This window comes from Pygocentrus nattereri, chromosome 5 (assembly GCF_015220715.1).
Source record: "Pygocentrus nattereri isolate fPygNat1 chromosome 5, fPygNat1.pri, whole genome shotgun sequence".
NCBI classification, from domain to species: Eukaryota; Metazoa; Chordata; class Actinopteri; order Characiformes; family Serrasalmidae; genus Pygocentrus; species Pygocentrus nattereri.
The window spans coordinates 31,135,587-31,152,554 of NC_051215.1; the positions used below are offsets into that span (position 1 = coordinate 31,135,587).

At 38.4% G+C, this 16,968-nt stretch overlaps 1 protein-coding gene across 1 annotated transcript; it reads left to right on the plus strand.

Annotated features, from left to right (window-relative positions):
- The first annotated feature begins 77 nt into the window (after positions 1 to 77).
- abcg5 (ATP-binding cassette, sub-family G (WHITE), member 5) lies at positions 78 to 16,651 on the plus strand. The gene is made up of 13 exons (XM_017690578.2): positions 78 to 343; positions 1,880 to 2,001; positions 3,231 to 3,367; positions 5,715 to 5,813; positions 6,205 to 6,337; positions 7,801 to 7,940; positions 8,162 to 8,291; positions 8,616 to 8,829; positions 10,156 to 10,361; positions 12,481 to 12,619; positions 12,840 to 13,025; positions 15,427 to 15,539; positions 16,227 to 16,651. Exons 1-13 carry the CDS (start codon positions 180 to 182, stop codon positions 16,409 to 16,411), a joined length of 1,968 nt encoding a protein of 655 aa, XP_017546067.2. The 5' UTR covers positions 78 to 179; the 3' UTR covers positions 16,412 to 16,651.
- Positions 16,652 to 16,968: the final 317 nt, after the last annotated feature.

The window sequence follows — 16,968 nt, forward strand, 5'->3', positions numbered from 1 at the left end:
TCTATATACCTCACTGAGCAAAGGTCAACTGATAAGCGCTTCTGTTTATGATGCCAGCTTCACTGGTACAATGTGCATTGAAACACCAGACAGACACAAAAGTGAACTGTCCAGGACGGCTGACGGAGCGTCCATGTGGAATTACATTCACAGCGGTGAATGAGCTGACAGCAGACAGCATGAGTAGGTCGTACTCGATGAAACCTGATAAACAGGGAAGTGGATCTTGCGAGTCTTTCAGGTTTCTGTCCATGAAAGGGATGGCCGCAGAGAACCCAGCGTGCTCTGCCCAAAGCCAGCCGCCCTGTAGCCTCAGTGTGAGTGGAGTGTCCTACACAGTCAGGTAAGAAGCTAAGAGAGAAGAGAGCTCTAATGGCAATGATCTCAGTCTCAAATTAGCAGATAATAACGTTACCCTTCAGTGTCTGGCAAACAGGACAGCATCAGTGTGCTTTACAGCTTTTTAAAGTCGTTCTGACAATGTCTTGCCTTCATAACGTTCAGTGCAAAATAGACAACATGACAATGAAAGTTCAAACGTTCGAATGTTCCTGCTTGTCTGAAACAAGTTGTGTAGAGATAAGTACAATTTAATTTTACACCAAGAGCTAATGCTAGTGCACCTGAGTCTGAAACAAAATGAACTGAAAAGCACTGAAAATTTGAAATTTGTTCATTTTTAGTGAAAACTTTCTGCCAACTTTCACTAGAAGCATACGACACAGTCTGTCTTAGTAGAGTGCTTAAATAATTTATTCACATGTTGCAATTAATTGTAATTGTAATTCATTTTCAGTTTTTAAGCCTATAATTTTAGCATCGTTTAGTTAGTTTAAAATGGATTAAACTTGTTAAATTTGTACTTTAACAGTGTGTTTTAAGAAGCACAGTTCATTCTGTAAATTATATATAGCTACTATATTATATACGTATATACATATTTATTACAATATAGGACATACTATGTCGTGATATTAGTTATAATGTATGTAGCTAATACGGCTAATACAGTTAACTATGTAGCATTTTTGACATTTATTTTATATTATGTTCAGCACTATAACCCAGCATAATTACTTAATAATAAGCCTTAGAATTGTGAGCTGTGAATTTAAGGAATCACATTTCAGTTTTGTAATAATGTTTTCTTTAGATAGAAAATCAATTCCATTTTTGTTGAATTGTTGAAATGTTGCTGCAGATTTACATGAAATATTTCAGTTTCTCTAAATTTCTCTACTGTATTTTGTGCTGCATTGTTGTCTGACCAAACAAACCTTTTTATTAACAAATTTGACCAACAAATAATGAATCTGAACTGTTCAGAATGTAATAAATCTCACATGTAAAACAAACTTATTCAAGACATCCACTCACTGGCCACTTTATGAGGTACACCTTGTTAGTAAAAGGTTGGACCCCCTTTTGCCTTCAGAACTGCCTTAATTCTTCAGGTCATATTTTCGATAAGGTGTTGGAAACATTCCTCAGAGATTTTGGTTGATTATTTGAGTTACTGTTTCCTTTCTATCATCTCGAACCAGTCTGCCCATTCTCCTCTGACCTCTCACATCAACAAGGCATTTTCGTCCACACAACTGACCGCTCACTGGATATTTTCTCTTTTTTGGACCATTCTCTGTAAACCCTAGAGAATGAACCGCGTCACGTTCAAAGTCACTTAAATCACCTTTCTTCCCCGTTCTGATGCTCGGTCTGCACTTCAGCAAGTTGTCTTGACCACCTCTACATGCCTAAATGCATTGTTAACAAGCAGCTGAACCTGTACCTAATAAAGTGGCAGTGAGTGTACACCAATGTGAATTGTTAACAGCTGCTTGTGTAAATGTGATGTTTGCTAACTCGATTTCTGTGTCAGTGATCGTATCGGGCCCTGGTGGGACCTGAAGTCCTACAGGAAAAAATGGACTCGGCAGATTCTCAATGAGGTGTCGTTTCATGTGGAAAGCGGTCAGATAATGGGCATCCTGGGGAACTCAGGTGAGGGTTTTAACAAGTGTTTATAACTGTAAAATATCAGTTCAGAAAAGCACAACTTGGGTTGTTCTTCTCTGCTGTATCAGTAAATTAAGTTAGTAAGTTAGTAAGTTAGTTCTCCTTAGTTCTTTATCTCTTTTTATTTATTTATTTATTTCCTCTCATTTTATTTTAAGTTTTTTTTTTATCATTACTTTTTTAATTTGTGATATTGTATTATTACCTTACTAATTTCTTATCTGCTTTTGATCTTAATTTCTTACCATTTAAATCTCAAGTTCTATTTTTTTTATCTACTTTTATCTTTTATTCACTGTTATTTTAAATTTTCTTTTAATTTATGATCAAATGTAGTTATTATTTTCTTTGTCATGTCAATCCCTGTTTTTGTAAATGCTCGGCTACATTGAAAATGAGGCTTGCCCTCAATGTACTTCCGAGTCAAAATAAAGGTTGATTGATTGAAATTACCTGCAGCATGCACTGGACATTTGCACACGAGTGTTATTAAGTCAGTACGCTCTCTTCCTAGTAAGTGAAAGCAGATATTAAAATAGCAGACTCTTCCGTAATCACGACACAGTGTTTAAGGCCTGTTACAGATGTATGCAAAAGTTTTGGCATACCTGGTCAAATGACGTTTTAATGGTTTTCTAAGTGAAAATAAGTTACACCTCCTCCATAGAGGACACACATCTACACATGCTAATGCACAATTACTGTATATTTGCTGAATGTAACATATCAGGGGGTAAATAAAACATTAAATGTAGCCTGTGCAAAAGTTATTACACATTTTTATTTGATACGTTTTTATTATATTTTTCCAATGTTAAATTAAGCAAATAAATGGAAATTGCACTAAAAATGTCATATATTATGTTTGGTCTCTGTAGAGGCCGTGTTAATTCATTTTCAAGAAAACATGTCATTTGAACAAAGGTGTTCTAATTTTTGCGTGCAGCTGTATGTTGACCGACTTGCTGTCTTGAAAGCAATTTTCAAAATGAAATGCTGAATAATTTCCACATAAATAAAGTGTGCTGTAGCAACTCAACTTTTGCCAGAAGCCAGAAAACTGAAAGACCAAATTGTTGATGTAATTTATTTGCATGGAAATTATTTACATATTTAAATCAGTGCATTACTGTAATGCAATTACACGTCAAAGATTATTTTCTGAAATATACAAATATCATGCACTAAAGCTAAATGCTGGCGTTTGTCTACAGGCTCTGGAAAGACCACTCTGCTGGACGCCATCGCCGGCCGCATTGGCAACACCGGCACTCTCACTGGGGAAGTGTATGTGAATGGAACAAAACTCAAGCAAGAGCAGTTTCAGGACTGTTTCTCTTATGTGCTTCAGGTTAGTACACATTAGACGTGTGTGTGTTTGTGAGTTTGTATATTGCTGCCTGACCTTCAGTCTGTGAGTGTACGGCAGATAAAGAAAGTAGGGCAAGGTTAACAGTCTGGGTTACTAGAAGTCAAGTCTGCAGAGCAGCCCCATTAACTTTAACACACACTATAAAGTTAAAGCTGTGAGGGTTCTGGAGGACTCAGCGCTGCTAAAATAAGGTGCACCACTCCTCTATAATCTTCCTCTGAGCCAGTCGTGTGTATCCACTGCGAAATTAAATAATCACTGACAGACCGCAGTCATTTAAGGTAATCTCTAATATTATTACTGATAAACTCTTCAGGACTCTAGAGGGCTGTAAAGTAAGCCAGTCATTAATTTAATTCTCAGGAGCTAAATCTGAGGTGCTGATGTTGAGGGCATAGAGACATTAATAACCCAGAGAAGCTGAAATGGCCTCTCAGACAGTCCAGAAAGTTACACTGAGAACTCACTGTGAGAGACTTTCTGCAGCAGAATCACTGTTTATGATCAGTCTCTCTTCACCTGCTGTCATTTTATTACAGAAGACGTTCATAGAAGGTGTTTAAAGATGTTTTATTTAACATAAACAGACTATACACAGAACGATGCTTTGAGTTCTGCTCTCCACTGATGCAATATGAGGCATTCTGCATTTAAAATTTGTTATGACTTAATTCTCATTTTTAAAGTTTCCTACTCACCGGCCACTTTATTAGGTACACCTGTTCAGTTGCTTGTTAACACAAATAGCTAATCAGCCAATCACATGGCCACAACTCAATGCATTTAGTCTTGTAGAGGTGGTCAAGACAACTTGCTGAAGTGCAGACCGAGCATCAGAACGGGGAAGAAAGGTGATTTAAGTGACTTTGAACGTGGCGCGGTTGTTGGTGCCAGACGAGCTGGTCTGAGTATTTCAGAAACTGCTGATCTACTGGGATTTTCATGCACAACCATCTCTAGAGTTTACAGAGAACGGTCCAAAAAAGAGAAAATATCCAGTGAGCGGCAGTTGTGTGGACGAAAATGCCTTGTTGATGTGAGAGGTCAGAGGAGAAGGGGCAGACTGGCTCCAGATGATAGAAAGGCAACAGTAACTCAAATAACCAACCAAAATCTCTTTTTTTACTACCTATTAGGTGTACCTAATAAAGTGGCTGGTGTGTGTGTGTGTGTGTGTATATATATATATATATATATATATATATATATATATATATATATAAAAGAAAAAATAATATTTTGGTTTCATTTTTTACTTTTGCACAGTACTGTATAATAATGTTTTTTTATTCTTAAAAAAAAACAAATGCTGTAGATAAATATATGAAATGTTTCCATTATGATACTCAACAACATAACAGATTTTATTAGTAGTAAATCTTGAAATTGAGGAAATTTCTGCCATATCTAGAACGATAGCCAGAGCTGTAGATGATTCTACAGTGACTGAGAAACAGGCTGTATAATAATGAGAATGAAGTTTTAATCCAAAACCTCCTAATTGAAATTATTTAATTATTTTCATTTAACAACATTGTGATATTCCTTAAAGACCGTTTCAATGAAACATACAGTCCACACTGTATGAATGAAAACTGAATTAAATAAGAGCAATTATTATTATGAAAAAAGGTGATTCCAAACTTTTGCTAGTGTAGTTCTGCAGTTCTAATCTGATCTTAAGGTCACCGTGCCCAATGCCAAGCATTGACTATGGGAAGATGAAGCCCCTCTAGATTATAAGTCCATTCATATTACAATATGATACAGTTACAAAGACTAAATCTATTGTAATAAAAGCATATTCTTGGATATGGGAATGGATATGGGTCATTTTTTCAGACAAATTTCTAATTTTCTGATATTTCTGACAGTTCAGATAACAGGATTGTAAAGTGATTATAGGGATTCTAAAAGACCAGGGATTGTAAAATGATTGAAAAGTCTTTAAGAAAAGCCTTGAGATTATTTGACTGTATGAGAAGTTATAGGCTGAGCTTGGAATACAAGTATCAAAGCATGAAGAACAGCATTTCACAGCTCGGAAATTGCAAGTTTATGTTTCTATTTGTAAGCAGAGTCAAAAGCCTTCTTATGTGGCTACCAATGTGATATGATTGCAGCCTACATAGTAAATAAACTATCTAAAAGGTTTTTATCTTCAGGAATTGATGGGTGTGCAGTGTATATTTGATGGAAATGGCTTTACAAACCCCTGGGCTGTGGCTTAAAATGAGGCTGTTATGTGCTACTGGTGGTTTGTGTGAAGGCATTTCCACTGCCATTCTTCTCTAATGGCCACTATCCCTTTCTCTCTGCTTCTCAGAGTGACAATCTCCTGAGCTACCTGACAGTAGAGGAAACCTTGACATTCACGGCTCAGCTGGCTCTGAGGCAGCGCTCTGCCATGGCAATCCGCAAGAAGGTGAGCTCTTCACTGGCGCCATGGAGAACCACAGTGAGGAGGATGTAAACTCTGGCCTCATACCTCATTCTGTTTGATTACAATGATTTAGGAAACAATTTAATTAATCATCAAGTGTCTAGTGATTTGATTTCATTATTTTGGTATGATTAGCTATTATTAATGCTTTATAATTTTGTTTAAAAGCATACATGTAGTGTAAGTAGTACAGGCAATAAAAACTACAAACAAATCTAATTTTTTTTTTAATTTGACAATAGCTTGAGATTTTTTCACATTTCGTTCAACATTATTATAATGCATTCTAAGCAATTATAACACTGCAAAATTGATTGTTTATCTAGAATCTAAAATTACAGCTGCATTAAATCACATACTGGTTCCTTTCTAGGTGGCTGCGGTTATGGCGGAGCTGAGCCTAAGCCATGTGGCTTGCAGTGTGATTGGCGGCCGAATCTTTCCTGGTATCTCTGGAGGGGAGAGGAGAAGAGTATCTATCGCTAGCCAGCTGCTCCAAGACCCCAGTGAGCTTCACTTTTACTTCCACTAATCTCAACAATGTTAAAAGTATATATCAGAAATTTTCAACATCTTTCCTTTGGCTTCTATTGTACCATTTCACACATTTTGAGTCATTGGGTTTTATAGTCTTTTCTACGTGCAGGGAAATTATTGTCCATGGTAATAGGTCCTGTTCAGCAGATAGAGATTAGGTTGAAATGAGGTTGAGATGTAAACAAAGACAGTCAAAGTTGTTTGATGTGAAATCATTTATTGAAGAGAAACTTACTGGCTCTGATTTCTTTACAGTGGTGATGATAGGAACCGAGGGTTGGGTAGAGTTTATTTACTCTACAAACAAACTGGTGAACCACACAGTGTCTTCTGAGTTCTTATTGGTAATGTTCACAGTTATGGTAAAATATTGGTAAATCAGAATGGGAAATTCTTTAGACATTATTTTGTCTTATAATGCCTTTGCATGTGCTATGAACAGCTTTTAAAAATTATTTTAGGCCAAAAATGTATCTGAAAATTACAGTGACACAAAGTCTCAGGCATCAGGCAGAGTATTTGTGATCACTCAACTGATAACTTTCTGTGATGTAGTTTTTTTAGAAGCATTAAACACTTAGGTTGTCTGGTTCCTATCACCACCACTGTGAACAATTCTGACTTCTTAAGTTTCTCTACAATGGAGCTTTTCACCAATAAATTGCACAGAAATTTAGCTAAATTTATGGAATGGAATATGATATATTTCTACACATTGTAAAACACAATTATTGTTTATTTGTGAATTTAACATATTGAAAAAAAAATATGTGAAATAGGGCAAGTGCGTGTTTAGGTTTGTTTCATGCAGAGGTGGTCTTCACTTCTTTTCACTTGGGAAATCAACAAAATGTGTAATTTGACCTGAACTTTTGCACACAACTATATATTTGATCATGTGTTAGTAACTATACTGTTCCCACACAAGTTGTTAATGAAAGGAGTTTTATGTAGTTTTGCACAAAAGTGAAGCAAGTAAGCACAGACTCCAGTCCTGGTCCTCCAGAGACGAAGTGAGGGAAAGAGAATATTAAAAGAGTGAACAGGAGGGTTATCATGTTTATGGAATTAAGCTGGGGTCCATGAGGGTCCCTCTGGGGGTGCTTTATCTAGCTCCTCGGACCTGACTGGCATACTGGGACTCTGGACCAAGGATTAGTCCCCTTCTTAACTAAACACAGGCACGGCCAATTATAAAGGCTTCACATTGGCTGCCTCCTCCAATCAAGCAGGAAATGAATTAATCGTGCAATTAATTTGGCTCCAACTTTGGACAAAGACAATTCTATTAATTGTTCTATTAATTGGACGAATTAATGAGTCAGGTGAGACTCATCTTAAGTTTCTTAAAGAGGCCACAAAGTTAAGTTATGAAAAGTTCCTCATGTTTTGTTCCTTGTGTTCTCTGACTTTCTGTCTTGTGTCATCTCAGAGGTGCTCCTCCTGGACGAGCCAACCACGGGCCTAGACAGCATGACGGCCAACCAGATTGTGGTGCTGTTGGCGGAGCTGGCCAGGAGGGACCGCATCGTCATAGTGACCATCCACCAGCCCCGCTCAGAGCTCTTCAGAGTAAGTATAAAGAAGCTAAACATCAGGGCTGCCCAAAATGCACTTGAATTGCACTAAATGACATTTACAAGAGAGGTGATTAACCTAGACGTGATTCTTATCAGGCTGCCATGGTAATCATGTGGCCGCGTCATAAATGTTAGTGGTTTATGAGTTAACTCACTCGCAAGGTCAGGTTGCAATAAATTAGCAATGTTGTGAGTGTCCCTTTCTGCCCATAGATTTTCAGCACTATAGCCATCATGAGCCGTGGAGAGTTAGTGTTCTGTGGGCAGCCTGAGGAGATGGTGGACTTCTTCAGTAGATGTGGCTATGAGTGTCCAGAGTACTGCAACCCCTTTGATATCTATGGTACTGTGAGGTCTTACAATTGTTGACCCGTATCAACTGCTTATTTTATACAGACTAATAGTGAACAAGTAAAGTCAGTCATTATTCTCATTAACATTTTCATATCTTCAAACAAAGTATCATGAAAGTGTCTGATTGTTTTTCAAAGGCATCAGTGAGGTATGTGTATGATTAGCAACAGTGTTATGACTAGCCTAGTGACAGCATTTCCTGCTTGATTGTACTAAAGTTAACTTCTCAGGGAGGTTTTATGGTGTTTGTTCAGAATGGAGAGATATACTGATAATGATCATTTGACACTGAATCACCTCTTCTTACTGACAGTGGACCTTACGTCGGTGGACACTCGCTGCAGTGAGAGAGAGGCTGCCACCTACAGGCGAATGCATGAAATCACCTCAGCGTATCAGAGCTCAGATATTTATCAGAACATGACGTGGAAGATTCAGGAGAGCTGTCGCCATTCCAACAAACCCATGATCCCCTTCAAGAACAAAGAGTCCCCCAACTGTCTCTCCAAACTGGGCGTCCTCCTCAGGTGGAGATCTCACTTTGGTCCTCTGTCTCTCATGACAAACAGTATGTTAGTTGTTATAGCGCATAGCCTCTTGGCTTTGTTTCTTATCTGGAACCATGTACACACAAAAGATGTGCCAGGATTATTAAAGGTTTTGACATTGCCAGCAGAGATGATGTCTTATGTGTATCAAATAATAGTAGCAATAGTATTTATTAGGACACAAAGTTCCTGCTGTAGACTGACATCATGTTAATGATAGAAAAGAACTGCGTTTGAATCTAGTGAGACTGAGCTGCATTTTGAATAAATCAAAGCTGTTTGTCTTTTTTGTGAGTCCAGCTCAGAGACCGTTACAGTAATCAATCCTGCTAAAAATAAAGCCATGGATGAGTTTGTCCTGGTCTGCTTTAGTCAGAAAATCTCTATTCTTGCTGATGTTTTTAAGGTGACAAAATGCTGATTTAGTGACTGCTTTGATCTTTGTTTAACTGCAAAATGGTTGTCCCATCAGTTAGTAATGTATTCAAGGTGCTTAAAAAGTGAGTATAGGGGACAAGAGTAGTTTGAGGAGATGGCCAAGTTGATTGGGGTATTGTCTGCATAGCTGTGATAAGATATCCTCTAGTCTTGCAGTATTTGGTCAAGAGGAAGCAATGTGTGAATTATATAAGAGCGGTCCAAAAATTGAACCCTGGAGGACACCACAGGTCACTGGCACTTTCTCAGAAACATTTTCTACTCTGCCAAAGTAATCCCTTCCATGCATATATGAACTGAACCATTTTAGGACTGTTCCTATGACAATTTTATGGTTAATGATATCAAAGTCACCGCTGAAATTGAGCAGTAGAGATGGGATGCTTTAACCATCATATCTTTAAGTGGTGGTGAAAGGGTTACGGGCTCTTTGGTGGATATAGATGTATTAATGGCTTCCCTGATATTATGGATTTTAGGGTTAAAGAAAGTTTGCAAACTCATTACATCGCTACGTTAGTGGTACAAAGGTTTACTCCAACAAGTGTCAGTTGTTACAACACTTGCTGAGGCGAAATGAAATCAAATTTGACAAAGGCAGCCTTTATGACAACTTGCTTGTTATCATGCCCTTATCAGCTGTCATGTTGTATTGTCATGTGTAGGTGGTGCAGGTGTTGCGTAACCTTTTGAATGTTGCCCTTCAGTAAAGTGTTACTGTTTTTCTCATCCTCTAATAACGTCTAAGGCCTTATGTGTCTGTGCCTAATGGTCTGCAGTCTGGAGCTCAAATGATGACAACTAATTAAGGCTTTTGACCCTATTTTCCACTCATCTCCTTCTCTCTCTGTGTGTCTCTCTCTCTAGGAGGACAGTAAGGAACTTGTCTCGAGACAGAATGGGCATTCTCATGCGTCTCTCTCAGAATCTCATCTTTGGTCTCTTTGTGGCTTTCTTTGTCATGAAACTTGATAATGACATCACTAAAGGTGCAGTGCAGGACCGAATCGGTGTCATCTACCAGTCCATGGGTGCTTCACCGTACACTGGCATGCTGAATGCTGTGGCCCTGTGTGAGTTACTCCTTCAGTCTGTATATAAGCTTTAATCAAAGCAACTTTGAATCCTGGAGTTGCATATTTTCACATTCTTTTCATTTTTGACCTCATATCCCTTTAAAAATGAATAAATATCACAGTACTGAGAGGGCTGCTTTACAACCAAAACTTTGTTCAGCTCTCTTTCTGCTTTCACACAGTAGCAGGCTGCTGGTAAAATACATGTCAACGTGGTTCCCTGTGGACCAAGAGCTTGTCTACCCCTTCGCTTGCTATCTTCCTTTACTATATCTGTTCATTAATGATAAGGCAAAGACTTCGAGAATAAGACTTAGATCTGGCCTCTAAGGAGGGAGAGAGTAAATCCACTGCAGTACTCAGCTGGTCAGCAATGCAGACTGGCCTTGAGTTCCTGAGATAACATTCAGTGCTATCATAAAATGCTTGTGCTACTGTATTTTAATCTTTCACTTAGTAGATCTGATTCGGATCCCAGAGTTCTTGTCCATGGTGATATATTAGCATAGTAAAGGTGTCAAAGGTTATACTGTAATTAAATAAATATGCAAACAGCAGGTGTACAAAATAATGGAAGCACCACATGAAATAGTCAGTTAGCAGTTACATCCACCACATGCGCACAGTGTGACTTTACCATTACAGTATCTGTTGCTGCATAATTTATTAACACTCCCCACCCTATCAATTAATGAAGGATCAGTACTGACCAGGTATTATTGGGATGATGGCTATTCCGAGTTCAGTAGTGATACTGAAATGGTCATATCTTGTTAATGAGTGTTGCACTGGTACAACTGTATCAGGCACAGCAGGATTGCCAGGGTTTTCTAGCACTGGGTACAATTACTCTCCACTTTATTAGACACATATACCATGTTGGTACACTTTTGTGTACAGTTGCAGACTGTAGCTCATCCTTTTAATGCATAGTTTAGGTCAGTCACTCTCTAGCTCTTAATAAGTATCAGTTTCTCATCGCATGACGACTGTTGTTAGAAAGTTTTTAGACTATTCTCAACCAGTCACACTGAGGTGTGTAAAAATCCCAGCAATGCTGCTGTGCTGGGAGTGGCCCACCATACAAATAAATGGTCAGTGGTGGTTCTATAGTGGTCCTTTTCCATTGATGGATGGAGTTGTGGGTGAATAAAAAATTTTTCAGCCACAGATGGGATGAAAGTTAGAATCAACTTTGTAAACCTACAAAGTTAACCAATCCTTATTAGTGCCACAGTGGGGAAATTTGGAAATTTCACCTCCTCATTTTAACCCATGTGTGCAGTGAAACATCACATACACTAGTGAAGGCAGTGAGCACACGTGCCCGGGGCGGTGTGGGCATCCCTGTCCACGGCGCCTGGGGAGCAGTTTGGCGTGCACCTGTACAGTAGGAACCTCAAAAACTTAGTAATTAGTGTGGTGCTTCCATTATTTTGTACACCCCCTCTACATTTACACTATAACAACCAGCAGAATTTCACCAACATTTCTGCATAGGTATATTGTTAAGATGTAAACAAAGACATTCAGTGTGTTATGATGTGAAATGCTCTGTTCTACAGAAATACAGAAAGACATTTGGAGCCTTTAATGCCTCTAAAAGGTCCCTTAAAGAAATGTATTACATGAAATGATTATAAATGCACTGACTGATTTCTCAGATGTTGCTTTAATATTTTTAACAATACGTTCATGGCAGAGTAGCATGGCAAAATAGTGCCAAACAACTGTTACCACTGTTACCACTGTTTTACCATTATTTACATTACATATAAAACTCAGAAGACATGTAGGTTCACTGGTGGTTCTGGATAATAAATAATATGACAATATTGATGTTGTGGACATTGTGGCTCCTGGTTCCTATGTGCAGACATTAAAAAAAAAATCAGTGGAATTCCCCTTTAATTTTAATGTACATGACTGTACTTACATTTTATTTTATTTTTAAAAGCAATAAATTAATATGTAGTGTATGATTGGTGCTGGTAAGTTATAGAAAACTTACAGAAAAGCTCCTGGAGTTCCAATCCTTAATTTTCAAACATTTATTAATAAACCTTAATGACATTAGGTTGTTTGTTGTTGTGTGTTGTTGTTGTGATCTCTGCAGTCCCTGCTCTGAGAGCGATAGCTGATCAGGAGAGTAAAGATGGCTTGTACCAGAAGTGGCAGATGTTCCTGGCCTACATCATTCACATCCTGCCCTTCAGTATCATCAGTGTATTTATCTTCTCCTCCTTTCTCTACTGGTCAGTCTACTCCTATTTTCTGCTGTGTTAGTGTTTCATGTATGGATGCGTACATTTGTGATGCAACTCAGTTTGGGCTGAACTTTATCCTGGATATCTATCAGACAGGACTGTGAAGATAAAATACGTCCTGTTTTTACTGTGTGTGTGTGTGTGTGTGTGTGTGTGTGTGTGTGTGTGTGTGTGTGTGTGTGTGTGTGTGTGTGTGTGTGAATCTCAGGACAGTGGGCATGAACCCGGATCCCTGGCGCTTCTTGTGTTTTACAGCTGTGATCATGGTGCCTCACATTGTTGGTGAACTCCTGACACTGGTGCTCCTAGGAGTTGTTCAAGACCCCAACATGGTCAACAGTGGGATGGCCTTACTTAACATAGCTGGTATCATGGTGGGCTCGGGGTTCCTCAGGTAACACTTTAATGTTGTAATTATTCCCAATTTCCATTTAAATATGCCACATCCAGAAGGGTAGTCTACATGATATACATAGGTACACAATGTGTCCAAAAGTTTGTAGACACCTGTTCATGGTTTCCTCTGAAATCAGGGGCATTATTAGAAAGCTTGCCCATCTTTGATGTAGCAACAGCTTCAGCTCTTCTGGGAAGGCTTGACACTAGATGTTGGACTTGATTGCATTCAGTTAGAAGAGCATTAGTGAGGTCAGGCAGTGATACATTTAATTTTGGATCACTCCAACTCATCTCAAAAGGTATTGAATGGAGCTCTATCACTTGAGAGAACACAGCTCCAGTGCTCCACAGCCCAATGCTGGGGGGCTTTATACCTCCTCTAGCCAATCTAACCCTAACCATGTCAGCAACCTTCAATGAACTGAATTCACTATTTAGAACTGGTGTCTGATTTCTTTGGCCATGTGGTGTGTATGCTATACACCAGTCCTGGGGTCCTGGAGATATACCACCCTGGATAGTTCAGATCTCCCACATCTGGCTCAAATATGCATATGCGCCTGAAACCCTTTATTTCCTGAATCAGGTGTGATAGATTAGAGCTGGAATTGAACTCTGCATGGTAGTAGATTTACACTTCTAGTTTTGGGCACCTCTGCTATACACCCACTAGCAATCTACTAAGATTTGTGTATATCCACTTAAAAGTGTACAGTGACTTCCATATTTGGCCATTATGAGGGATACACCAATCTTTCTATGCTCATTTCAATATCTGAACTCAGGGTATGGGCCATTCCCAAGTATGGATCTGATACCTGTGCTCTGTTAAGGCGCTCATGTTTCATATTTGGGGGAAAAAAATCTCTAAATTAGACAGTACATCTTTTGATGCAATCCTAACTACTAGATAGGAACTGTTTGTTTCTCATTAACTTAGAAAAATCAGTGATTACAATGCAAACATTCATATGTAAGTGAATCAATATTTATTTTTTTTTTAATTGCAAATGAAAACAACTCTCACACTTTACAGGCCTGTTCAGTTATTTTAAAGATGGCAAACTGTATCATCATTGCAGAAATATTCAGTCAAATATACAATTGACAAAGGCAGCTTTTGTCAGTATACAATTTAAAATAAAAATGAATATACAGTAGAGGCTAACATACCACAGTGAAGCTAGTTGTACACTGACATTCTTTTTAAGATTTTTTTTTAACAGTATTAAATAAGAAAGGGTCACATCTAATCTTCAATTTGTTTAATTCAGCATCGGCACTGACAGCAATAGTATATCAAATTTGTACATCACTAGCCATTACTACCATTGTATGTGGAACTTTGAGTAGCGATGGCAACAGGTATCGGTGGTATTGGGCCAATATTAGCAGAAATGCTGGATTGGATATTGGAGGGGAAAGAAGAATGAATCTGATTCAGTCCTGTAACAAATCTGTCATGAAATAGCACATCACAAAAGATGTAATTAACTGTGCATTTCTTCTTGTTGGGTTGGAAAGTGAATGAGTAGTTTGAGCATAATAGCTTATTGATGCCTTACATGAAGTGCTCTAATTAATAATACCTCATTTTGACTTTATTGTGGTGTCTGCATAGAAAAAGAAGACACAGGATACATAGCACTTCAAATGAATACCCTTTCATTAACACAACTGCAGGGGAAGCTGCCGCTCAGCACTATCTTAGCAGCTGGGAGGCACTGTAGGTCACCTCCAACCACACATCTCACAGATTTGGTAAACACTAAACCCCACCAACCAGCCACACCCAACACATTAGCACATCTACAATACATTTGCATGTCCGCAAACCCACAACAACAACTAGCAACATGTTTGTAAGTCTCTCACTGCTGCTACTGTGGTACCTGTGGTGCACCGTGTTTACCGCTCAACGTGACCACACCATGGCCATTAGATCGGTATTTGCTGATACTCAAGGTTTCAATATCAGTGTTGGAAAAGAAAAAGAGCCATCATGCCTTCTTTAATTTTGACACAAGCAAGAAAAGTATTGAATAAAAAAAGGGTTCTGAACAACAATGGTGATAAAACTCCCTCTGCTAGTGAAGTTGACCAACAAATTGAAAACAAAGGCCAGCCACATAGCAATTTGCCAACAACCAACTACTTCTAGGAATTCTTCTATCTAAAAATGCCTTTTGCCATCGTCAGTTGGTTGCATGAGCCAAAAAAGGCCATTACCCCAATAATATCAAAGTTCGAAAGTCACTCTTATGTCTTTCATGTGTGTTAGTCACAGCATACGCAGATTTCAGACTAGACTACACCACAGACCATAGCATACAATTTAGGGAATGTTGACTACGATTGATATATATTAGAACATGCTTCTCTGCTTTTGAGAACAGGGGTACTCAGCAGATGCCAGTGGTGTTCCAGTGGCTGAGTTACCTCACTTTCCAGAAGTACGGCTGTGAGCTCCTCATTGTGACTGAATTCTATGGCAAGAACTTCACCTGCAGTAAGAAACGTCCCCCTTTCCTCCTGAATTAAATACATTTTACACTGAAAGAGGAATTCCACCAGTTTTTAAACATTGCTGCATGATTCAGTTCTTCAGATGGAAACAAAATGAAATGTGAAATGGTGTGTTGCGGAGAAATTTGTTGCGGTGTAAAAAGTGGAATAGGGAAGAAGTGTAAAGTTTAAACTGATTTAAAAAAAATCTTTTGTTAATGGAAACAATATTGTGGTGTAAGTGGTGATGATATGAACTCTTGTAATATCTACAGTGCAAATATAGCCATATTATTTACAATCCAAAAAGAAACAGTGAATCGACAGGTCTTCATCATTTTATATGTAATGTTAGACAATGTTTTTATGTAATTTTGGAAAAAATATGTTTCATTTGAAACATTGAAAACAATCAGACAAAACCGTCAGACAGTGTTTTCACAACCATTTCACATAATAGCTTTCAGCGCTGAGTGCCATTAGACATTCGGTTCCTATCACCAGCATTGTGAACAGTTCTGACTCTGCAAGTTTCTGTAAAATGAAGCATTTCACACCAAACCCCTCTGAATGACATTTAAAACATATTAACCATTTGATTATGCAGAAATGTGTAAAAGTTGGTGTGATTCCTCTCCAAGTAGAAAGAGCTCCTCAAGCTGTTTCCTGACACTCTTATGCTCTGACTCAGGTGCGGCTGCCAGTAACCCAGCAGCGTGTTTCATAAAGAACGGTGACACTATTATAGATCAGGGTTACCCAGGAGCACCTTCACGCTACACTCTGGACTTTCTCCTGCTCTACACCTTCCTGCCTTTACTCGTACTGCTGGGGGTCATCAGCTTCAAGATACGAGACCACCTCGTCAGACGCTGAGCCTGTGTGTGTGTGTGTGTGTGTGTGTGTGTGTGTGTGTGTGTGTATGTGTGTGCTTGTGTTTGTGTGTGGAAGCAATAATTGTCAAGTGTGTTATTTGCCTTTGTCAGATGACAGTTTCCAATAAAAAATATATCAAATAAGCTTTTCCTGGCCATGACTGTTAAGATATAGTAATAGATAATATTCAGTGTGACTGTACATATAACATTGTGCATAATAAACATTTAAACAATAAAACTCTGTGTATTTTAGTCTTTTATTGTTGTCCTGCGGCTCATAAATAACAGCTGCTTTGACGTTAAATATTACAATCATTCAGACTTCAGTATCAGTGATGTATGTAAACTCATGAGCTCAGCTGTATGTCTCTGACACTGACCATTAGTATATCAGCAATTAGTGCCGCTTACATTTGTACAAGATACTTGTAATGCTTAGTGTTGGCCTGCTGAGCTGCTGCTTGTCTAAGTCAGGTTCATGTACTGGAAGGATCTGCGCTCAAAACTGTTTTATTTCCTTTTAATCTGCGAAGAAAGTCACTCTGACTAATACTG